We start from the raw sequence: 18,658 nt of genomic DNA, 5'->3' as shown, positions 1-18,658 counted from the left end.
AGAAATAAGGAAGTCGTCATTTATAAATAGTGACCTACTGTTAAATAATTGAATGAGTAACGTTTCAATATTTCATTCAAAATATTTTTGAATACCATTTTATATTCCAGCACATCACGTACATGGATGCAAAAACTTAACGCCAGATTTCGGAAGTTTGTGCAACTGTTAAGAACGTATTGTAAAACAATTACCGTTGACGTAAATAATCGAATTGTAGAATTGATGATGAAAACGATTGCAAAACAGTTCTATAGATCTCATTCTCCACATTTTGTTTTTTTTTATTACGTGGTTACAACATGTTGGCCGCAACAAACAATTACAATTGTGGCTGTTGCGCTTTTTGTAATCAGCTTCTCCTCGAAACTTTTGAAATGCATACATTCTCAATGCTCGATAATGACTTATTAATAAAGCATAACATGGTATAATAAATGACAAAAGGCTTGGACATGAGTAATTTTTGTGTTGAACATAAAGATGCATTGTTTGTTATGGTTACTGGACAGTCATTTGGCCCAGTTTCGTTTATTTCACTTTTCATTTATTACAGCATATTTTTGGAACAGTTACTCAACAATAAACCTCATTTAATATGCATATACCGCTTGGTTAGTACGGTATGCAATTATGGAAGGTATTCAAAGGCATTGAATTACTTTCGTATTGCAATCCATAAAAAACATATTGTGATCGAATTCAAAGTGAATGTCGGTAACAACAAAGCTTTCCAAAGCCACACCAACTAAGCATCACAGAATTTTCGCCCTATAAACACTAATTTACGACGAGTCAAAAATCGATTACTGATAACTGAAACCAGCAAGCACCGAATAGTATTAAACTCGAATACAAAAAAAAATCATATCAACCAACGAAGGTGCTCGATCTGGAAGCTACATAATTAAAATTCCTCCTATGGCGATGCACGCCGCATTTTGCCCCATTCGAGAATAATAAACCTTTCTTTTACGAGGTTTTCGCCATAAATCGGATCGTCAAAAGCGATGATGTCTCTGCGGCCGTGTTCCGAAACTAAGCGTATAAATCTCGCTAATAAATCTAACAGTCCATGTATCCTTCGGGGGCCACTCTGACGGCGATAAACTCCGAGCGAGGCGGCCTTATCGGCCAGGTCTAATCGTGCCAGCGAGCTGAACTGAGCTTCCCACCCCTTTTCCTATCAATCGAACTCTGCGCGTGGTGAGTTGTTTACATATTGCTGCTGTCCCTATTATATTGTCCGTTTATTTCACCAAAGCGCTTTAAATTTATTAACAGCCCATTTGAATATTTTATGACAACGGGGTAGTGCGGGGTGGTGCACCACGCACTTTGATCTAAACGTTGTGGAACCGAGCCTTCCCGCCATCAGTCATTTGATATTTAATCTGGTTGTCAGAGGCGTTTTGCTTTATTTACTGCTTATTGATCGATCGATAATTGATTAGAATCATATTTCTTCGTGGTTTTCATGGATATAGCTGCTGAAAACAGGTTCTAACTGACAATTTGCTCCTCTACTGAGATTTGGAATAAAGGAGAACTGGGATGAAATGGATTAGAAATGTTCTTGAGTAGACTACCTATTGAGAACAAAACACTTCATTGAAATCATTTTAATTTTTCATTCACAAATATAATTTGCGACCATACACATAGAAGCAGTTAAGCGTAACATATAAAATTGTATACTCGATAACATTTTTTTAATTTAATTTGTTATTTATCGAAGGCCGATGCCAAATAACCTGAAAATTGCCCAAACTATGATATCTTCTGTTTCTTGGCGGCAGGCCATTAGTCCGAAGGCCATTTGGCCGAAGGTCATTAGGCCGAATTAGCAAAAAGAAGCAAAATTGAAAAGTGAGAAATGCTTTCTTCCCCTTACCCCTTCTTCCTTCTCCCTTCTTGCTTCTTCCTTCTTCCATCTTTTTGATTCTTTCTTTTTCGCTCTTCCTTTTTGCTCCTTCCTATTTCCTTCTTCTATGCTATTTATTTCTTCTTCCTTCTTTCTTCTTCTTTATGTATTCTTCTTCTTTTTTTTCTTCTTTTCCCCACTCTTCTTCTTTCTACTTTCTTCTTCTTGTTTCCTTATTCTTTCTCCTTTCTTCTTTCTTCCTTCTTCTTTCTTTCTTCTCTCCTTTTTTTATTCTTCTTTCTTTTTCTTTGTTTTCTTTTTTTGTTTCTTTTTATCTTCTTCCTTCTTTCTTTTCTCTTCTTTCTTCTCAATTATTCCTTCTTTCTTCTTCATTTTTCCTTCGCTTTTTTTTCTCCCTGCTAACTGCTTCCTTCTTCCTTATTCTCATTCCTTCTTTAATCTTTTTTCTTCCTTCTTTTTACCTTCTTCCTTCCACTTCCTTCATTCATCTTTCTTCCTTCTTCCTTCATTCATCTTTCTTCCTTCTTCCTTCTTCCTTCTTCCTTTTTCCTTCTTTCTTCTTCTTTCTTCTTCTTTCTTCTTTCATCCATCTTCCTTCTTCCTTCTTCCTTCTTCCTTCTTCCTTCTTCCTTCTTCCTTCTTCCTTCTTCCTTATTCCTTCTTCCTTTTTCCTTTTTCCTTCTTCCTTCTTCCTTCTTCCTTTGTCCTTCTTCCTTCTTCGTTCTTCCTTCTTCCTTCTTCCGTTTTCTTCCTTCTTTCTTCCTTTTTCTTCCTTCTTTCTCCCGTCTTCCTTCTTTCTTATTCTTTCTTTCTTTTTCCATCTTCCTTCTTCCTCACTTCGCACAACTCATTTCTCACTCGCCAGTTCTCATTCGGCCTAACGACCGTTCGGCCTAATGACCATTCGGCCTAATGACCTTCGGCCTAATGACCCAGCATCCTGTTTCTTCTTTGCCTATCGTCCCCGCAAGGGTAACTGAAGACCTGATTTTGTACTGATATTTTGTAAAAATCAATATAAATTTTTCCTACTTTTCAGATGATCTTCGATATCGAGACTTAGTTTCTTCAGAGGCACCTCTAACCCATGGTTTCAAATATGGCATTGAGGAATATTTTGGGATAATGAAACCTTTGCGCATTGTAACTATTTAAAATTCAATGGCCAATCAAATTTTCCACAGAGGGTTACGGCAAGGTGATGGTCTTTCGTGTCTGCTATTCAATATCACTTTGGAGGGAGTAATACGAAGGGCAGGGATTGACACTAGTGGTACGATTTTCACCAAGTCCGTCCAGTTATTTGGTTCCAACGACGACATTGATATTATGGCACGTAACTTTGAGAGGATGGAGGAGGCCTACATCAGAATAAAAAGCGAAGCTTAACGGATTGGACTAGTCATCAACACGTCGAAGACGAAGTACATTATAGGAAGAGGCTCAAATGAGGCAGTGGTGAGTAACGAGTAAGAAAATAGTGTAATTGGGCCTACCAAAAAAGCCACCCTGCGCAAACCTTCCTCCTGCATTTTTCTGGCGCTTGCAGGGATTGAATCCAAAAGAAAATGAACAAATCTCTCACTTATCATCTCTGTATACATATGCGATGTGTAACATACCGTGAGAGACTTTTTTCGGAAGCTGTCATGATAAAGAACTACGGGAGGCTATTCCCCATGATAAACTTCTTTTAGAAAGCTCCAAACGCGGTGAGTACTTGTACTGATGATGCATTTAAACTTGTTCTACACAGATGTGCGGTCAACAATACAAAACAAGCCAGAACGAATAAAAAATCATCACTTCTCTGTGGGAGCTGCCTATCCGATTCTGTTTTTTCGCATACTAGTTTGATAAATTTGTTATCATGGCTATTGAGAGCGATTTCTGCAAACTCTACCCTGTAGAGTCCTAACAATGGTTTGTGTATCATACGCCTTTTGTAAATGTAACTCGTGTAAGATTGAGTTGGTAACCCTGATGTGAGATCGAGTGAGAGGGAACCTTTGAAGAGACGAGTACGAGTAAAGACGCGTGCGGTGTGTGGTCTTTAAGTGACTGAGTAATAAATTGAAGTTAAAGAAGACGTTTTTGTGTTTTTAATCACGGTTCCGAGTTCCAGACTTTACACGTGGCGACGAGGATCAAAAAAAAAAGGTTTTTCCAACGTTTCGGAAAACGCGGAGTTTTAGTGAGTGAAAAATATCAAGCGCGGTAGAAGAGAAAAAAAAGGAAAGGGTCCCGGTCTCTGCCCTCGAAAAGCAAAAGGTAAGAAGTGAGGTTAGGTGCAGAGCCAAAGAAACGAAGGGCTGTTAGCTGTGTTAGTGACTAATATCGTTATTATTGTTGTATGATTGTTTCGCATAAACAAAACGAGGAACAGAAGAAAGAAAAGATATTATGTGTCGTTGATTGTCGGAAAAATGTAGTGTGCATCTCGACATAAATACGAAATTGACATTTGGTTAGATTGATGATCTCCACACACACAAGTGGCTACGGAAAAAAAGTCTTGGTTGTGTACCGCATAGTGCAAATGAGGTTGTGTACCTGAAATAAATGGAATGGTGCTGCCTATGGAAGGAGTGGCATAAAATGGAAATGGTTGTGTACCACGGCGAAGAATGCAAATGGTTGTGTACCAGGTTTAAGCGTTTTTTTGCTAATATAATTGAGCGATGGTTGTGTACCAAAAGCAAATGCCAGAGGGGGGACAACGGATTTTTTTCATATGGAGTTTGGCAAGTATGACAGTACCCTCTTTTTTGGCGCATAAATTTATACTCCAATGTCAAAATGCTCATATACTATTATAAATTGTGGTGGTATTTGTAAAAATTTGTATTGTTTACCGTTTTTACAAGAGAGAGTGGTGTCGAAAGCACATATTAAATTAAAGATTGCAACGAACAAAAATACACCAAATCCGTAAATATGTAGTGTTTTCACTTTATTCCTTACGCGAAATATGCAGATAAATAATTATGTTGGTAGAAGAAACTCTGTGCTGAGCAGAAACAGTTGTTTCTTGTATTATCCAAACTTTGTGCGTTTCAGAACATTCTCACTCACTGCAGTGTTTATTTTTCATAGACTACGGCTTGGTGTTAGTGCCGTCGGCATTCGCTCGATTGGTGGCAACAAAAATTTGACAACTTAGCACCCGCCTGGCAAATGCAGAGAGTAAACTGTGTCTGGTTATGTACCATGAAGAGAAAGATGTGAAGATTTCTCGCTTAACTTTTCAAAAGGACCTAAGTAACATTTTTTTCATGAATTAATTTGAGTACTGCAATCAAAAGCTTTCATGTTGTTCTGTTGATTGCGCTATTCAAATTAAATCATGAAAAAAATGTTACTTAGGTCCTTTGAAAAGTTAAGCGAGATTTGTAAAAGGTTGTGTACCTGTCATACTTGTGTATGTTTTTACTGCTATGATGTATGGTCGTGTGTCATGAAAATTGGACTGCGAAGCAGGACATAATTTTGTGTAGCACATAAAAGGTTATGTACCTGACAAACAAAATAAGGTTTTGACCACGGTAGAAACAGCAGGGCTGGTTATGTAACCTATGAGTACCTATCATACATAATTTCGTTATGTATTTATGTTGGCAATTGAACAGGAGAGATTCTAGTATCATTTTCTGTTTTTTTTTGGAAATCCTGATATTGTCCACACGTGAAACTACCGGCAGATGGAAAGGTAAAAGGTAAGTGAAAGTTGTATTCATATAAATTGTGAATGATTTGAATAATATATCCTCACTGATTTTGTGATACATCTTATTATAAAAGTACTAAATTTATTTTGTAAAAGTGGAATTTTTAATTGGGTCATTTCAACATTTTTTTGGCTTTTAAAACAAGCATCATCAAACATAAATAGGATGTGTGAATACATAATGACAACAATAATAACGATACAGCAGTTACATCACATAATAAGAATAAAAAGTGTTTCTTACATCAAAATTTTCTAAAATTTCGAATATAGGATGAGTGTACCAAGTCGTATCAAGCCATTTGATGTCAATATCGAAACAAGTAAACTACCTTCAGAATGGGAGACGTGGAAATTGGATCTCGAATCTTTTTTCATTGCACAACACATCGACACACAATCGGAAAGAAGAGCGCAATTGGCTTACTTGGGTGGGCCAGGCCTTCAGGAGTTATTGCGTCATCTACCGGGCTCAAACCAAGTCCCACATGTTTCGATGGATCCGCCTTTCTATGATGTTGCTATTAAATGTCTCGACGAATATTTCGAACCTTTTCGTCGCAAGACATACGAACGTCATGTTTTCCATCAAATTACCCAATCGTCGGGTGAACGCTTTGCCGATTTTGTGATGCGACTTCGCAAACAAATATCAAGATGTGGGTATGATTCAATTGTGGTGGACGAACTTATAGCAGATAGAATTGCTCAAGGCTGTGCATCAGAAGATTTGCGCATCAAACTACTTCAAAAAGACAGAAGCCTCGAGGAAGTAGTTGTTTTGGGAACAAGTATGGCTGAATCAGCCGAACATTCCAAGAAATTCATGCAGTCCACATCGTTCAGGAGCAGTGCTCACGAGATTAACAGAATCTCTGCACCGGGAATGAACTGGAAGGCTCGGAATGCCAGGCGTGAAGGGATGTTCCGAACTGATGTTGAAAAACGAGTAAATGAACGTCAAAGCGAACGTTTCATTTGTTACAGCTGCGGTCGTAGAGGTCATGTCCAAGGAAATGAAGAGTGCCCAGCCAAGCATACTAAATGCGCTAGTTGTGGTAGACTTGGCCATTGGGCCAAGAGATGTTATTCACGTGGAGACGCACAGAAACGACGCCAACAATCACCTGGAAATGGGCCAGCCCCAAAGTGAATTCGTGCAATTACTGAAGAAGTAGATAAACAGCATGATTTGGACTATGTGTTCTTTGCCATGGGTCGGAATGTATTCACTTTCAAGGTTGGTGGGGTGGATATTCCGATGACTATCGACTCGGGAGCCGACGCAAACGTGATCGCAAAGGACACACGAGAATTATCGCTTTTGCCAGTAAGGCGCTAACCGATTTAGAAAGAAAATACTTTCAGACAGAAAGAGAGGCCCTATCACTTGTATGGGGGGTTGAAAAATTCAAACTTTATTTGCTAGGCCGAAAGTTCATTCTTCTGACTGATTGCAAGGCACTTAAGTTTTATTTAGTGCTAGGTCCAAACCCTGCGCTAGAATCGAGCGATGGGTCCTTCGACTACAAGCGTACTCATACGACGTTGAACACATTCCTGGAAATGCCAATATTGCGGATGCGGTTTCCAGATTGTCTATGTCATCTCCTGAACACTTTGATGCCTCTACGGATGTATTTATCCGTTATGTAGCAGAGAGCTCGACACCGGTTGCTATTAAATACGATGAAATTGTTGAAGCTACTAATGACGACGAGGTCCTTGATAAACTTTCAAAAACTTTACAATCTCCCTCATTAGACGATGTTCCTAAAGAATTCAAACCGTTTGCCAATGAATTGTGTCAAGTTGAAGGAGTTCTTCTAAGAGGGAACAGGTTAGTCATTCCTTCAAAGCTACGACAACGCGTCCTAGAGCTCGCACATGAAGCACATCCCGGAATTGCAGCCATGAAACGCAGACTACGGCAAAAAGTTTGGTGGTCATGTATTGATAAGAATGCTGAAGACTACGTGAAGAATTGTAAACCATGCATATTAGTCGGTTCGCTTGGAGTACCGGAACCACTTCGGCGAACTAGGCTGCCGGATAAACCCTGGACCGACATAGCCGTTGACTTTATGGGACCGCTTCCCTCCGGTCATTCAATATTTGTCATAGTCGACTACTATAGTCGATTTATTGAAGCGGTGGTCATGAAACAAACTACTGCAAAACTTACGGTTGATGTGCTACATGAAACCTTTTGCAGGTTTGGGATGCCAGAAACCATCCGTTCCGACAATGGTCCCCAATTCATAAGCGAAGAGCTTAAGTCGTTCTGTGATCAATATGGGATAGAATTGTTAAAAACGACACCATATTGGCCACAAGCAAACGTAGAGGTAGAGAGAGCTAATCGAGCCATACTTAAGCGAAAATCTGCCAAGCTTCGGAAAATTCGGATTGGATATGAGATTGCGATCATTTCTTTTCATGTATAATTCTCCTCCACATGCAACCACTGGAGTTTCACCTTCGAAACTGATGTTTGGACGAGTTTTACGAGACAAGATTCCGGTTTTTAATGAAAGAGGAGGACGCATTGAGAGGAGGAAGTCCGTGATAGAGATTGGACAAATAAGATAAAAATAGCGGAATACACGAACACACGACGAGGAGCAAAATATTCTGTTTTCAAAGAAGAGGATAACGTTGTTACAAAACGCATGATTAAATAAAACAAGCTGTCAAGCAATTTCGATCCGGTAGAGTCCGGTAGTGAAATTATCAGCATGGATGGTCCAGAAGCAACTTTGCGATGTAAGAAATCAGACCGGATTTTCAAACGAAATATCGCTGATTTGAAACGTTTTCCTTGTATGGATCAATCTAACACAGCAAACACCGATAAGACAAACTTGTTAGAAGATGAGATAAACTCAAGACTAACAGAGCAGCCCGGTCTAGAAATTGTATCAGAGCGTCCAAAACGTATTCACCATAAGCCATCTTATCTAAAAGAATATTGTTCATAAGTTGTGTTCAAGATAATAAAGTTAAGGGGGGATGTAGAGTCCTAACAATGGTTTGTGTATCATACGCCTTTTGTAAATGTAACTCGTGTAAGATTGAGTTGGTAACCCTGATGTGAGATCGAGTGAGAGGGAACCTTTGAAGAGACGAGTACGAGTAAAGACGCGTGCGGTGTGTGGTCTTTAAGTGACTGAGAAATAAATCGAAGTTAAAGAAGAAGTTTTTGTGTTTTTAATCACGGTTCCGAGTTCCAGACTTTACATACCCTACCAGCAATGCATAACTCAATTCTATCAATTATAACTCAATTCTATGAATGGTTGTTATTTGAAACAACCCTTGTTATAATTTGATAATTCGATAAAGCCAGTTTTATTTCATATCAAAATTATAACAACATTAGTTATGGATATTTACACAAAGTGGTAGTGGATCTTCACCTTTTGGTAGTCTTATTTCGGCCGGAGATACGGGTTTGACAACAGAACTTAAAGGTTCACATGCGTAGCCCCACCCGTTACTGCGTACTTTTACACCACAGCTCCAAAATTTATTCAAGTAATGGTTTTAACCTCTTGGAAACTCAACCGAATTAAAAAATATGAATGTCAGTTCAGACCTAACTTTAGTTGTCATAAAACGTCACCGCAGACCTAGCTGTAAAAAATAAATTTCTGTCTGTCTGAACCTTATAGACTCCGAAACTACTGAAACGATCGGCGTGAAAATTTATATGCAGAGGTTTTTGGGGTCGGGGAAGGTTCTTAAGATGGTTCGAGACCCCTCCCTCCTTTGGAAAGGGGGGCTCCCATACAAATGAAACCGAAATTTCTGCATAACTCGAGAACTAATCAATTTTAGGCGAAACGAAGTTCGTCGGGTCTGCTAGTGTTTAATAAATGGGGAGTATTGATACTGATCATTTGCTTGAAAACTATAAAAGGCAGAAAATTATATTGAATATTATCAATCTATATTTGAAACGACCGTTGTTGAGCAAAAAAAAATCCTAATACAATCGAACTGTGAAACTCGTTTGAAAATTGTGTCCATTGTAAAGAGAAAAGGAGATGTCTATGATACATCTTCTTGCAATGATTCCCTTTGCTTATCGCTTATTAATTCATTATCTGCATCGCTCTCATCGGAGATAAACAAACGCCAAAATTCCGATGATTCGATGAGCAAAAAGGAATAAAGGTGTAGTGGTGATCATTTATGAAATTATTTGCCAAAATATATCATTGCGTATATCATGAAATTGGTTTTCACATTATAGAAGTATTTAGCTAAAAACATCATCACTGCCATGCACATATTTCAATAACATTCAAAAACAGTTAATCCTATGCCTGTACCTATATCAATAATACTGTTTCCAACATAAAATACGCACACCATTACTTGTGTGTATACGTAATGATATGATTGCAGTGATGCCGAATTCTTCAATGTTTTGTATTTGAGTTAAAATATAATTACAAAATTGCAGTTTTTGTTGTAGTTTTCCAACTTATCAGTTTAATTTTATGTTTGTCATAGCTTATCTCTTCGATATACCTTGTTTTACAAACATAAGAGTAGAATTTCACAATGAAAGTTCATTCAAGCATTTTTGAAATAAAAATCTAGTTCGGCAACCCTTGCAGATGCTGCAGGCCATGTAAATAGTTTGGAATACGGACAAGAATAATTTAGACGTTGTTCGAAATAAACCTATATCAAACTATACGAAATCGCGTTAGTTTTTCAAATATGATTATATTTATAGTGAAAATGTGATGTCCTCTATATGTTGTGAAGTGTATTTTGAAAGGGTACATTTGTTTTAGCTTGAAATTGAGTGGAAAACAACGGCCTGAAATGAGATGAATCTGCTAGTAGCAATCGAGCAGTGCATCAAATCAACAGTTCAGAGGTAGGAAAATGAAAATAAATGTGTTTTATAATTTTGTTTTTAATAATTTGAGTCTTGTGAACTAAAACATTACTCAAACTGAATTTTAAATAATACTCCAAACATTGGAGAAGGTGGTCTGTTCATTATTGTGTACATACGATGTGAGAAATTGTAATCAAATTGATTTTTTATTTGGTTTATCGACGGTTGAGATTAATATACGCGCTGTTATTAATTTATTCCGGCGCATTTTGTGATTCCTCCATAGGGAAGCGACAAACGACTATGTTCCGGACACTTCTTAATTCAATACTCAGGGAGAGAGAGAGTTTCACGAGACACTTCATATTTCAAATTCCCTCACTCGGAACGATATATGAAACTCGAGAAAGTCACGCACCGGCTTCAATGAAATCAACGAAAACATCGATGACACGCAAAACAAAAATTGGTCAGTCCGTGTGACGCTTGCTTTGGTATATTTTGCCCGTCAATAATTTTCTTGCGTCGTGACGTTTAATTTTATTATTGTTTTGTGTGTAGTATCTGGATCTCCCTCCCAGTTCTGCACCATAAAGTACTCTATACAATAGGTTATCGAAATGGTATAATGTTCACCTGATTGAACGTATATATGGTAATGGAATATTAGTTACAAAAACATGATTATTTTTAGCAAAATGACCAGAAAACTAACTATCTTCATATCTCCCTTGTTGTTTAATCAAATCGTTTACAATTGGGTCCTAAAGCCCTACCTCGTTTATGGTTGCAAACGATAGTGCATCGGTCAAGAATACTTGTACCGTTGTTATAAAAATTCTGGTAAAATTCTAAATCAGTAAAAATAATATTTTTGTGTTTAAGACATTTTAAGGCAAATTTTGGGCTGTGCAACATTTCAGAACGAATGAACCATCAGCCCAAAACGTCAGCCCCATATATTAACTGTCAAAGGTTGAGTCATGTGCCCTACGGTGTTTTGCTAGTGCGTTTGAATCCGTACGTCAAACAAGACCGAAAATGTCGAGGAAGTCTTTTTCATCTATTTTTCAATTCCAAATTAAACAAGGTCCTTTTCGATTTTTGAGTCTAAAGAAAAACTGACACGTTTAGAATGATTACCTTCATCGTTCCCTGAAAGAAAATCGAATATCGATTCTTCATTTTAGGACCCAATTGTAATTACACATGACAATAGTTGGTCAGAATACAAATCAAACTGATGCAGTGCTGCTAGTTTATCTTTTTTTATCACTTCAATAAATCGAAAACGTACTCTTACCCCACGCGCACTCTTGCCCCACTCTACTCTACTGTATTGCTTCTCAATTTACAATAATCATTCTTCCTTCTCGCTTCACCCATTTCACTCTTAATTCTCTAATCCCAATCCCCTTTTACAACTGTTTTTTAAACATTGTGATCTTCTTTTTTCCTTCGGAAGAACACCTTTTACAGAGCTACAACATATTTTGTCACACTCATCAGATCATAATTTTGATGTTTGAAATCAAGTTTTTGAAAATTTGACTGTTTGACAGTTAGCTCATAGGTTGACAGCCCGACCCGTAGTAAAATCATGTTAGGGGTGTTCACAATATGCGAAATTATAAGGTTTTTCGAAATTAATTCAAACAGTTCCAGTGCTCCACAATTCATGAAGTTTTGGATTTTTGTTCAGTTTTTATAATAGATTCAAGATATGCAATAATCCTAATACTACTAATACTAAAAACCCAAACCTCGGATGATTTGAAAATTATTTAGTGTTTTATTTCAAGTGGAAATATCGATTTATACTTCTTACTTGCAGTTTCTCCCTTCCCATCACTCATAACTTCTCACTCATCACTTTTCACGTTTATTTTCTCACTTTTCAATTTTTACTTATAAATAAATCATTAATGGCACACGCCCTTGCCAAACTATGACATGCACTGCACAGTCAAGCATTATTTGATGGGTACATTTTGACCTGATTACATAGTTTTAATTAAAATGTGTTAATCTATGGAAAATGTGGTAAAGTTAACTTTTCAGTAATTTGGCACACTCTTTACAAATTTGTTCTTCTAGACATATGTTAAGATTACCGAGAAAATGTTTTTATCTTGTAAACAAACTTTAGAGAAAGGGAAGCCTTATTTTTATTACAAGGAGGAAAAACATATTTTATTTTTTCAATGTTTATTATAGATGTCTTGACAGGTCTTGACCATTAATTTTAATTTAGTGATCTGACAACATGTTAGACCTGTGCTTCTTTAACCGAGTTCCGCTATGTCACGCATCATGAACAAGCATCGCAACTGAAAAGCTTAACCCGATCAAGCTAGTCAAGAATTAGCTAACTGTAGTAACCTACCTATGGGATACTCAGCCCGACAATTGTCATTGAAACATAAACTATATGGAAAAGCCACACATCATCTATCTGTCCGATGACGATGACAAGCGAAATCATGCCAGCGTGAAAACTACCGACGACCATCCCACCAGCCTCGATAGCAGCGGGTGGAAAAAAGAGTGTTCTCGCTTACCGAACAAACAGCCATATCACATTTACATGACAAAAAATTATATTGTTCAGGATATTTTTAATTGGTTCTGTCATAAACTTTGACATAAACTTCGTATTCCGTCTGGCCGTGGCATGCTCGGATGATTGCTTTTTTATCCCCGCTTCCATTTCTATTTTCAAACTTTTGTTGCTTTGGAGTCGTGTCGTTTGTTGATGTTATAACTGCGAAAGGTACGGTTTGGATTGCGCTGCGAAAACATTTTGTTACATTTTTCCGCTGAGTGACACGAGTGCAAGTGGAACCGAACCCGTCACAAATAATAAAAAGAACGATAAGGTGATGTAGTTTCTATTTTTCATGCTCTGTGCGATGTCCCTTCCAGCTGATGTGCGTTATGGCTTGATGACAGTCAGCATATTTCAGATTCTCGGCAACTGTCCTTGGGGAGAACTCAAGCTTTTAAAAGTTGTAGCAGCTGACAATTTAGATTTTCCCGGTAGACGCCTCTAAGGCATTTGTAGCCATGCTCTTTCTTAGTCGGTGTTCTGTAACGCGACTCAAAGATTCGCGAAGTTTGGTGCCATGATTGAGTTTTCATCTTTCAGGGTCTCGAAAGCTTATTGCAGAGAGCCTTTTCTGTGTTCATTCATATTCATCATATTCATAGTACATATGTGTAACAAAACTAGACATAAAATTATGTAAATAAGGTAAGAAAGTATTGTAACAAGGAAGGTTTGAGAAACAGCAGTAAAGTATTGTAACAAGGAAGGTTTGAGAAACAGCAGTTTTCCACATTTGGATGAAACAACATCGTTTTCAACGGTCATCAGTAAACATACGTACACGGAATCATAAAACACCTCAGTTTCATCACCACTGATCAAAACTCGTGTCACTCTTACATGATAATGTCCAGACGATTTTCCACAAACTTCTTAATGGTAAGTATTATCATTCAAGTCCATGATCTATAGCGTTGGGGGGGGGGGGGCTCTACTAGACATGAGAATGCCATAGAGATAATACAACTCGATACAATCGGCAACGACCTATTTTTTTTAAACTAAGGCCGGAATGGTCTGTGCAGTACATAAGAGTCTTCTCCATTCAGATCGGTCCATGTCTGCACATCGCCAACCACGCAGTCAACGGAGGGTCCGTGAATCGTTCTGATCGATCCACTGCCCGTCAGATCGTCGTCGAGAACGATTTCCACCGGATTACTGTCCGGCATTCTAGCTACGTGCCTAGCCCATCGCAGTTGTCCGATTTTCGCGGTGTGAACGATGGATTGGTCTCCTCCACGTACCGTCCGCCATCTACAACCCACCATAGATGGTACGCAGCACTTTCCTTACGAAAACTCTCAGTGCGCGTTGGTCCCCCACGAGCATCGTCCAAAGCTCGTGTCCGTAGAGGATAACCGGTCTAATGAGCGTTTTGTAGATAGTCAGATTGGCAAGGCGGCGAACTCTATTCGATCTGGAACTGCCTCGCTCTCACTGCAAGGTGGATTCTTCGGGGTCGGATGAATTGGCACACTCCTCCTCTCTCTTCCATTCAAAAATCAAAGAAGCGTTCATTCACAACAGTAACAGGGAGAAACGATATGCCTGCCCATCGAGATGACGTAATCCTGAATGAACATAAATCTAAAGTATAACACGCAGAAACTTCTCAAAAGTGTGAAGGACAATTAACTTTCATTCAACACACTGAGGACGAGGCATGGTGGCGTCTTTGCAAGCCCAGAAAAGCGAAAACACAAACAACAAACTTGGGACCTTATTGTTCAAGGAATGATTGTCCAGAAAAAGTGAACTACTGGTTTCAATTTAACTTAATTCTATTTTACTGAGTTTCTTGGATGCTAGCCTCTAGCTATACTGTCACACTTGATAATGACTAGTCCAAACCGGATAGCTTCACTATTCAGTATGATGTAGGCTTCCTCCTTCTTCTTAAATTTACGTGTCATAATATCTAAGGCCCTCCTTAGCCGTGCGGTAAGACGCGCGGCTACAAAGCAAGACCATGCTGAGGGTGGCTGGGTTCGATTCCCGGTGCCGATCTAGGCAATTTTCGGATTGGAAATTGTCTCGACTTCCCTGGGCATAAAAGTATCATCGTGCTAGCCTCATGATATACGACTTAGTCGAGTCAAGTACGAGACACTGAAGAAGGCCTTACCTTTGAGGTCGAAATACGTATCTGTCAAGATACAATTAAGTGGTGGAATTCAATGGGATGGTATAAACTCGTCTTATGACAGGTGACACAAGCATTAGGTTACTGCACTTATACAAGCGTAAAGCAACAAATGTAATGCAATCTAGCACATTCCTAGCATCGCAAATGCTGCCAAGCTATAGATCATCATTTTGAATGTATAGTGGCATTGCATTAACCAAGTTTTTATCTTCACTTTAAATGTTGATATAGATCATACGCTAGAAAATATTGATTGTTTAGTTAATTTCACGTAAGCATTTTGTTCTTCAAGTGTTTGCATGCATATGGATTCGCGGAAAAAGTGGGATTTGTTCTTGAAAAGTGGAAATTATAAACGAACGGTTAATAAATATCGATCAATAATACCTCTAACTGACTCCAAAATAAAAATCCGAGAAAATAAAAATGTTAGAAATCAACATAGATTTCAACAATCAGTGGAAAACCAATCACGATTTCCGCTTCCGATTGCTGACCAAATGGAATGCAAGCCAGAACTTGAACAAGCTGAATTCGAAAATAGCAAAGCTCTACACGGAAGCTGGCAAATACCCATTTAATTGATTTCATATACCCATTTTTTGCATCAATACCAATATGTCAAATAATGGGTGAATTTTTATCAACACAAAAAGAGTATTTTTACCCCATTATAGAGAATGCCTTCTAGTAATAAATAATGGGTAAATCGTACTCTTCCAGAAGTTCGGACAGAAAAGCAGCCATTTTGCCTGTCTTCTGCGGCAAAAGAAAAATCCCTCGAATAAAACCATAAAAACGGTATAAACTAATTAATGTGGAACTATGGAGCAACCATAATGCTGGTTTATCAGGACAAGGTAAGTGGAATCTACTGGGAGCTCGAAAAGCCTCACGAAAAGCTTAGAAAAAGTAATATGTTTCTATTGCAGAAAATCAGTATGAATGTAGCAGCAGCGGGTCAAAACAGCTCCCCAGCAGCAAGAAATTTAGGAGATGAACTTCACAATCGATGAAGGAATATTGAAATTAGAACCGAGGGATCTACTGAGTGTTTAGAACACCGCGTCCGGCATGATTTCAGTGGATAGAAATTAATGTATAATAGTGGAAAGATTTGAATCCAGATGATGTGTAAGTTATCCATCATATTTGTATGGAATAAACAGCTACAATCCAACAAACTTTGGTGTTTTGTATTTCTACAAATTCCCTCCGAGATATTACAATACATTCAAATTTTACAGGGATTGTTTTGAAAAAAGTGGGTAAATTTAATACATTTTCTGTTACGAAACCAGGCGTAAAACTTACTCATTTTTTGAAGTTCAGTGGGAGTACCCATTAATGAGTAAATGCGATTTACCCATTAAATGAGTTATGCCGCTTTTCTTCAAAATGGGTACGAAAGTACCCATTAATGGGTAAATAGATGCTACCGTGTAGTTACTACACGATATGCAGATCAACACGAACATACGGACAAAGTTGACTTGAACGATGCTGTAAATGAGGAAATATACAAAGGAATGGAACTTGAAACTTTCTTAAGAAAGTGGAGCATCGATTACAGAATTCCACATCGGGCGCTGAAACCTCTTCTGCAGAAGCTGAATGAACATCATCATCAGTTGCCTGTTGATCCCAGGAGGTTATTGGATACACCTCGTTGTAAACCGGAAATGCAGCCAATCGATGGAGGTTATTATTGGCATAACAGTATAGGTATATTCTTGTAACTTAAATTCAAATACTCAGCTATGCAGTATTTCCGACAACTTCTATACATTCCAGAACTCTGCTTACGCTCCTTCTTCGAAAATATGACAGAATCATGCACAGCATCTATCAATATTAATATCGATGGACTTCCGTTGTACAAGAACGGAACAGCACAAATATGGCCAATACTTGTCAACGTATCAGAAAGACCCGAAATTCCACCCATGATAGCAGGGATTTTCTATGGAAATAATAAGCCTAAACGCGTTGAACAGTTTCTAGCCCCGTTCGTGGAGGAAATGCTTCCAATCATAGAACAGGGAGTAATCATAAAGGAACATAAATTAACAGTTAAAGTTCGTTCAATAATATGCGACGCACCTGCTAGAGCGTTTGTTAAGGGTAATAAAGGCTCTATTATCCTAATATTTATAAACACTTATTTTTTTAACCCTTCTACTTACAGGTGTTGTGAACTTCAATTCCATACATGGTTGTCTCAAGTGTTGTACAATTGGTGAATATTCCAAAGAGTTGCGAACAACAATCTTTCCTCAAACAAGTGCTGAGCGTAGAACCAACCTTGGTTTCCGTGACAGACTATATGGCAAGCACCATCAAGATCACAAAACACATCAGGATAGAAAAATCATAAGAACACCTATAGAAACACCTTTTTTGAGATTACCTATCGATATGGTTGAAGATTTTATTGTCTCTGATTCTCTTCATCTGCTCCATCTAGGAGTGATGAAAAAATTACTTCTGACCTACAGAGATGGGCATAAAAATATTTTCAAATGGTCTGCAAAAACCCTGAAGGAAATTTCGAAACTGTTAGTTCAAATTAAACTTCCAATCGAAATTCACCGTTCCGTACGTGGAATGGACTATGTGAACCACTGGAAGGCTTCGGAGTTTGGATCGTTTCTGAATTACATAGGAATTGTTGTTCTCAGGCACTTTTTGAATGAAGATCATTATAAGAACTTTGTAAGACTTTTTTGCGCAAATACGATCTGCTCAACGAATTATTACCAGCGCTTTTTACCAGTAGCAAAAGTATTATTCAAAGAATTCATAGCGGATTATCATGACCATTTTGGATCAGTAACAAGTAATATCCATAATCTAGTTCATGTCGTCGAAGAGGTTGAGACAAAAGGTCCGCTCCCATCTATTTCAACATACCCTTTTGAAAACCATTTGTATCAAATCAAAAAGACGGTTAGATCAGGTAGGCTTCCATTATCTCAAATAATTAACAGAATGGCAGAAAAAGATAAACTTCGTTACAAAAATTCTCACCATAATCATGTTTATCCGACTTTCGAGGAACAGTCAAAAACCGACAGTTCCATATTTTTGAGGATTTCACTCAGTTTGCATTTCACATTAAGATCAAATTTCACTGATAAATGGTTTTTGACCAAACAGCATCAGATAATTGCTATGGATTTCACTAAATTTGATGGTATATTCGGGAAGCAAATGATTACGCAAAACCAAAATCTATTTATAGACCCAATTGATTCGACTTGTTTAAATGTATTCATGATTAATAGCGCCCCAACTTACGACGAACAGCGGATCTATCAGATAGACAGTATATTATGTAAGCTTGTAGTAGTGGCTAATGGAAACGATATGACTTTTATACCAATGGTACACACGCTACCAACAAATATGCAAATGTAAGATGGAAC

At 38.0% G+C, this 18,658-nt stretch overlaps 1 protein-coding gene across 1 annotated transcript; it reads left to right on the top strand.

Annotated features, from left to right (window-relative positions):
- Positions 1–5,420: 5,420 nt before the first annotated feature.
- Positions 5,421–18,650, top strand: LOC134222280 (uncharacterized). Its single transcript, XM_062701425.1, has 4 exons — positions 5,421–5,601; positions 16,804–16,955; positions 17,025–17,354; positions 17,419–18,650. The coding sequence occupies exons 1-4, from the start codon at positions 5,489–5,491 to the stop codon at positions 18,648–18,650; spliced, it is 1,827 nt and encodes a 608-aa protein (XP_062557409.1). The 5' UTR covers positions 5,421–5,488.
- Positions 18,651–18,658: the final 8 nt, after the last annotated feature.

This window comes from Armigeres subalbatus, chromosome 3 (assembly GCF_024139115.2).
Source record: "Armigeres subalbatus isolate Guangzhou_Male chromosome 3, GZ_Asu_2, whole genome shotgun sequence".
Classification (NCBI taxonomy): Eukaryota; Metazoa; Arthropoda; class Insecta; order Diptera; family Culicidae; genus Armigeres; species Armigeres subalbatus.
The sequence above is the reverse complement of the archived record's forward strand: the minus strand, read 5'-3'. Positions and strand labels throughout refer to the sequence as shown.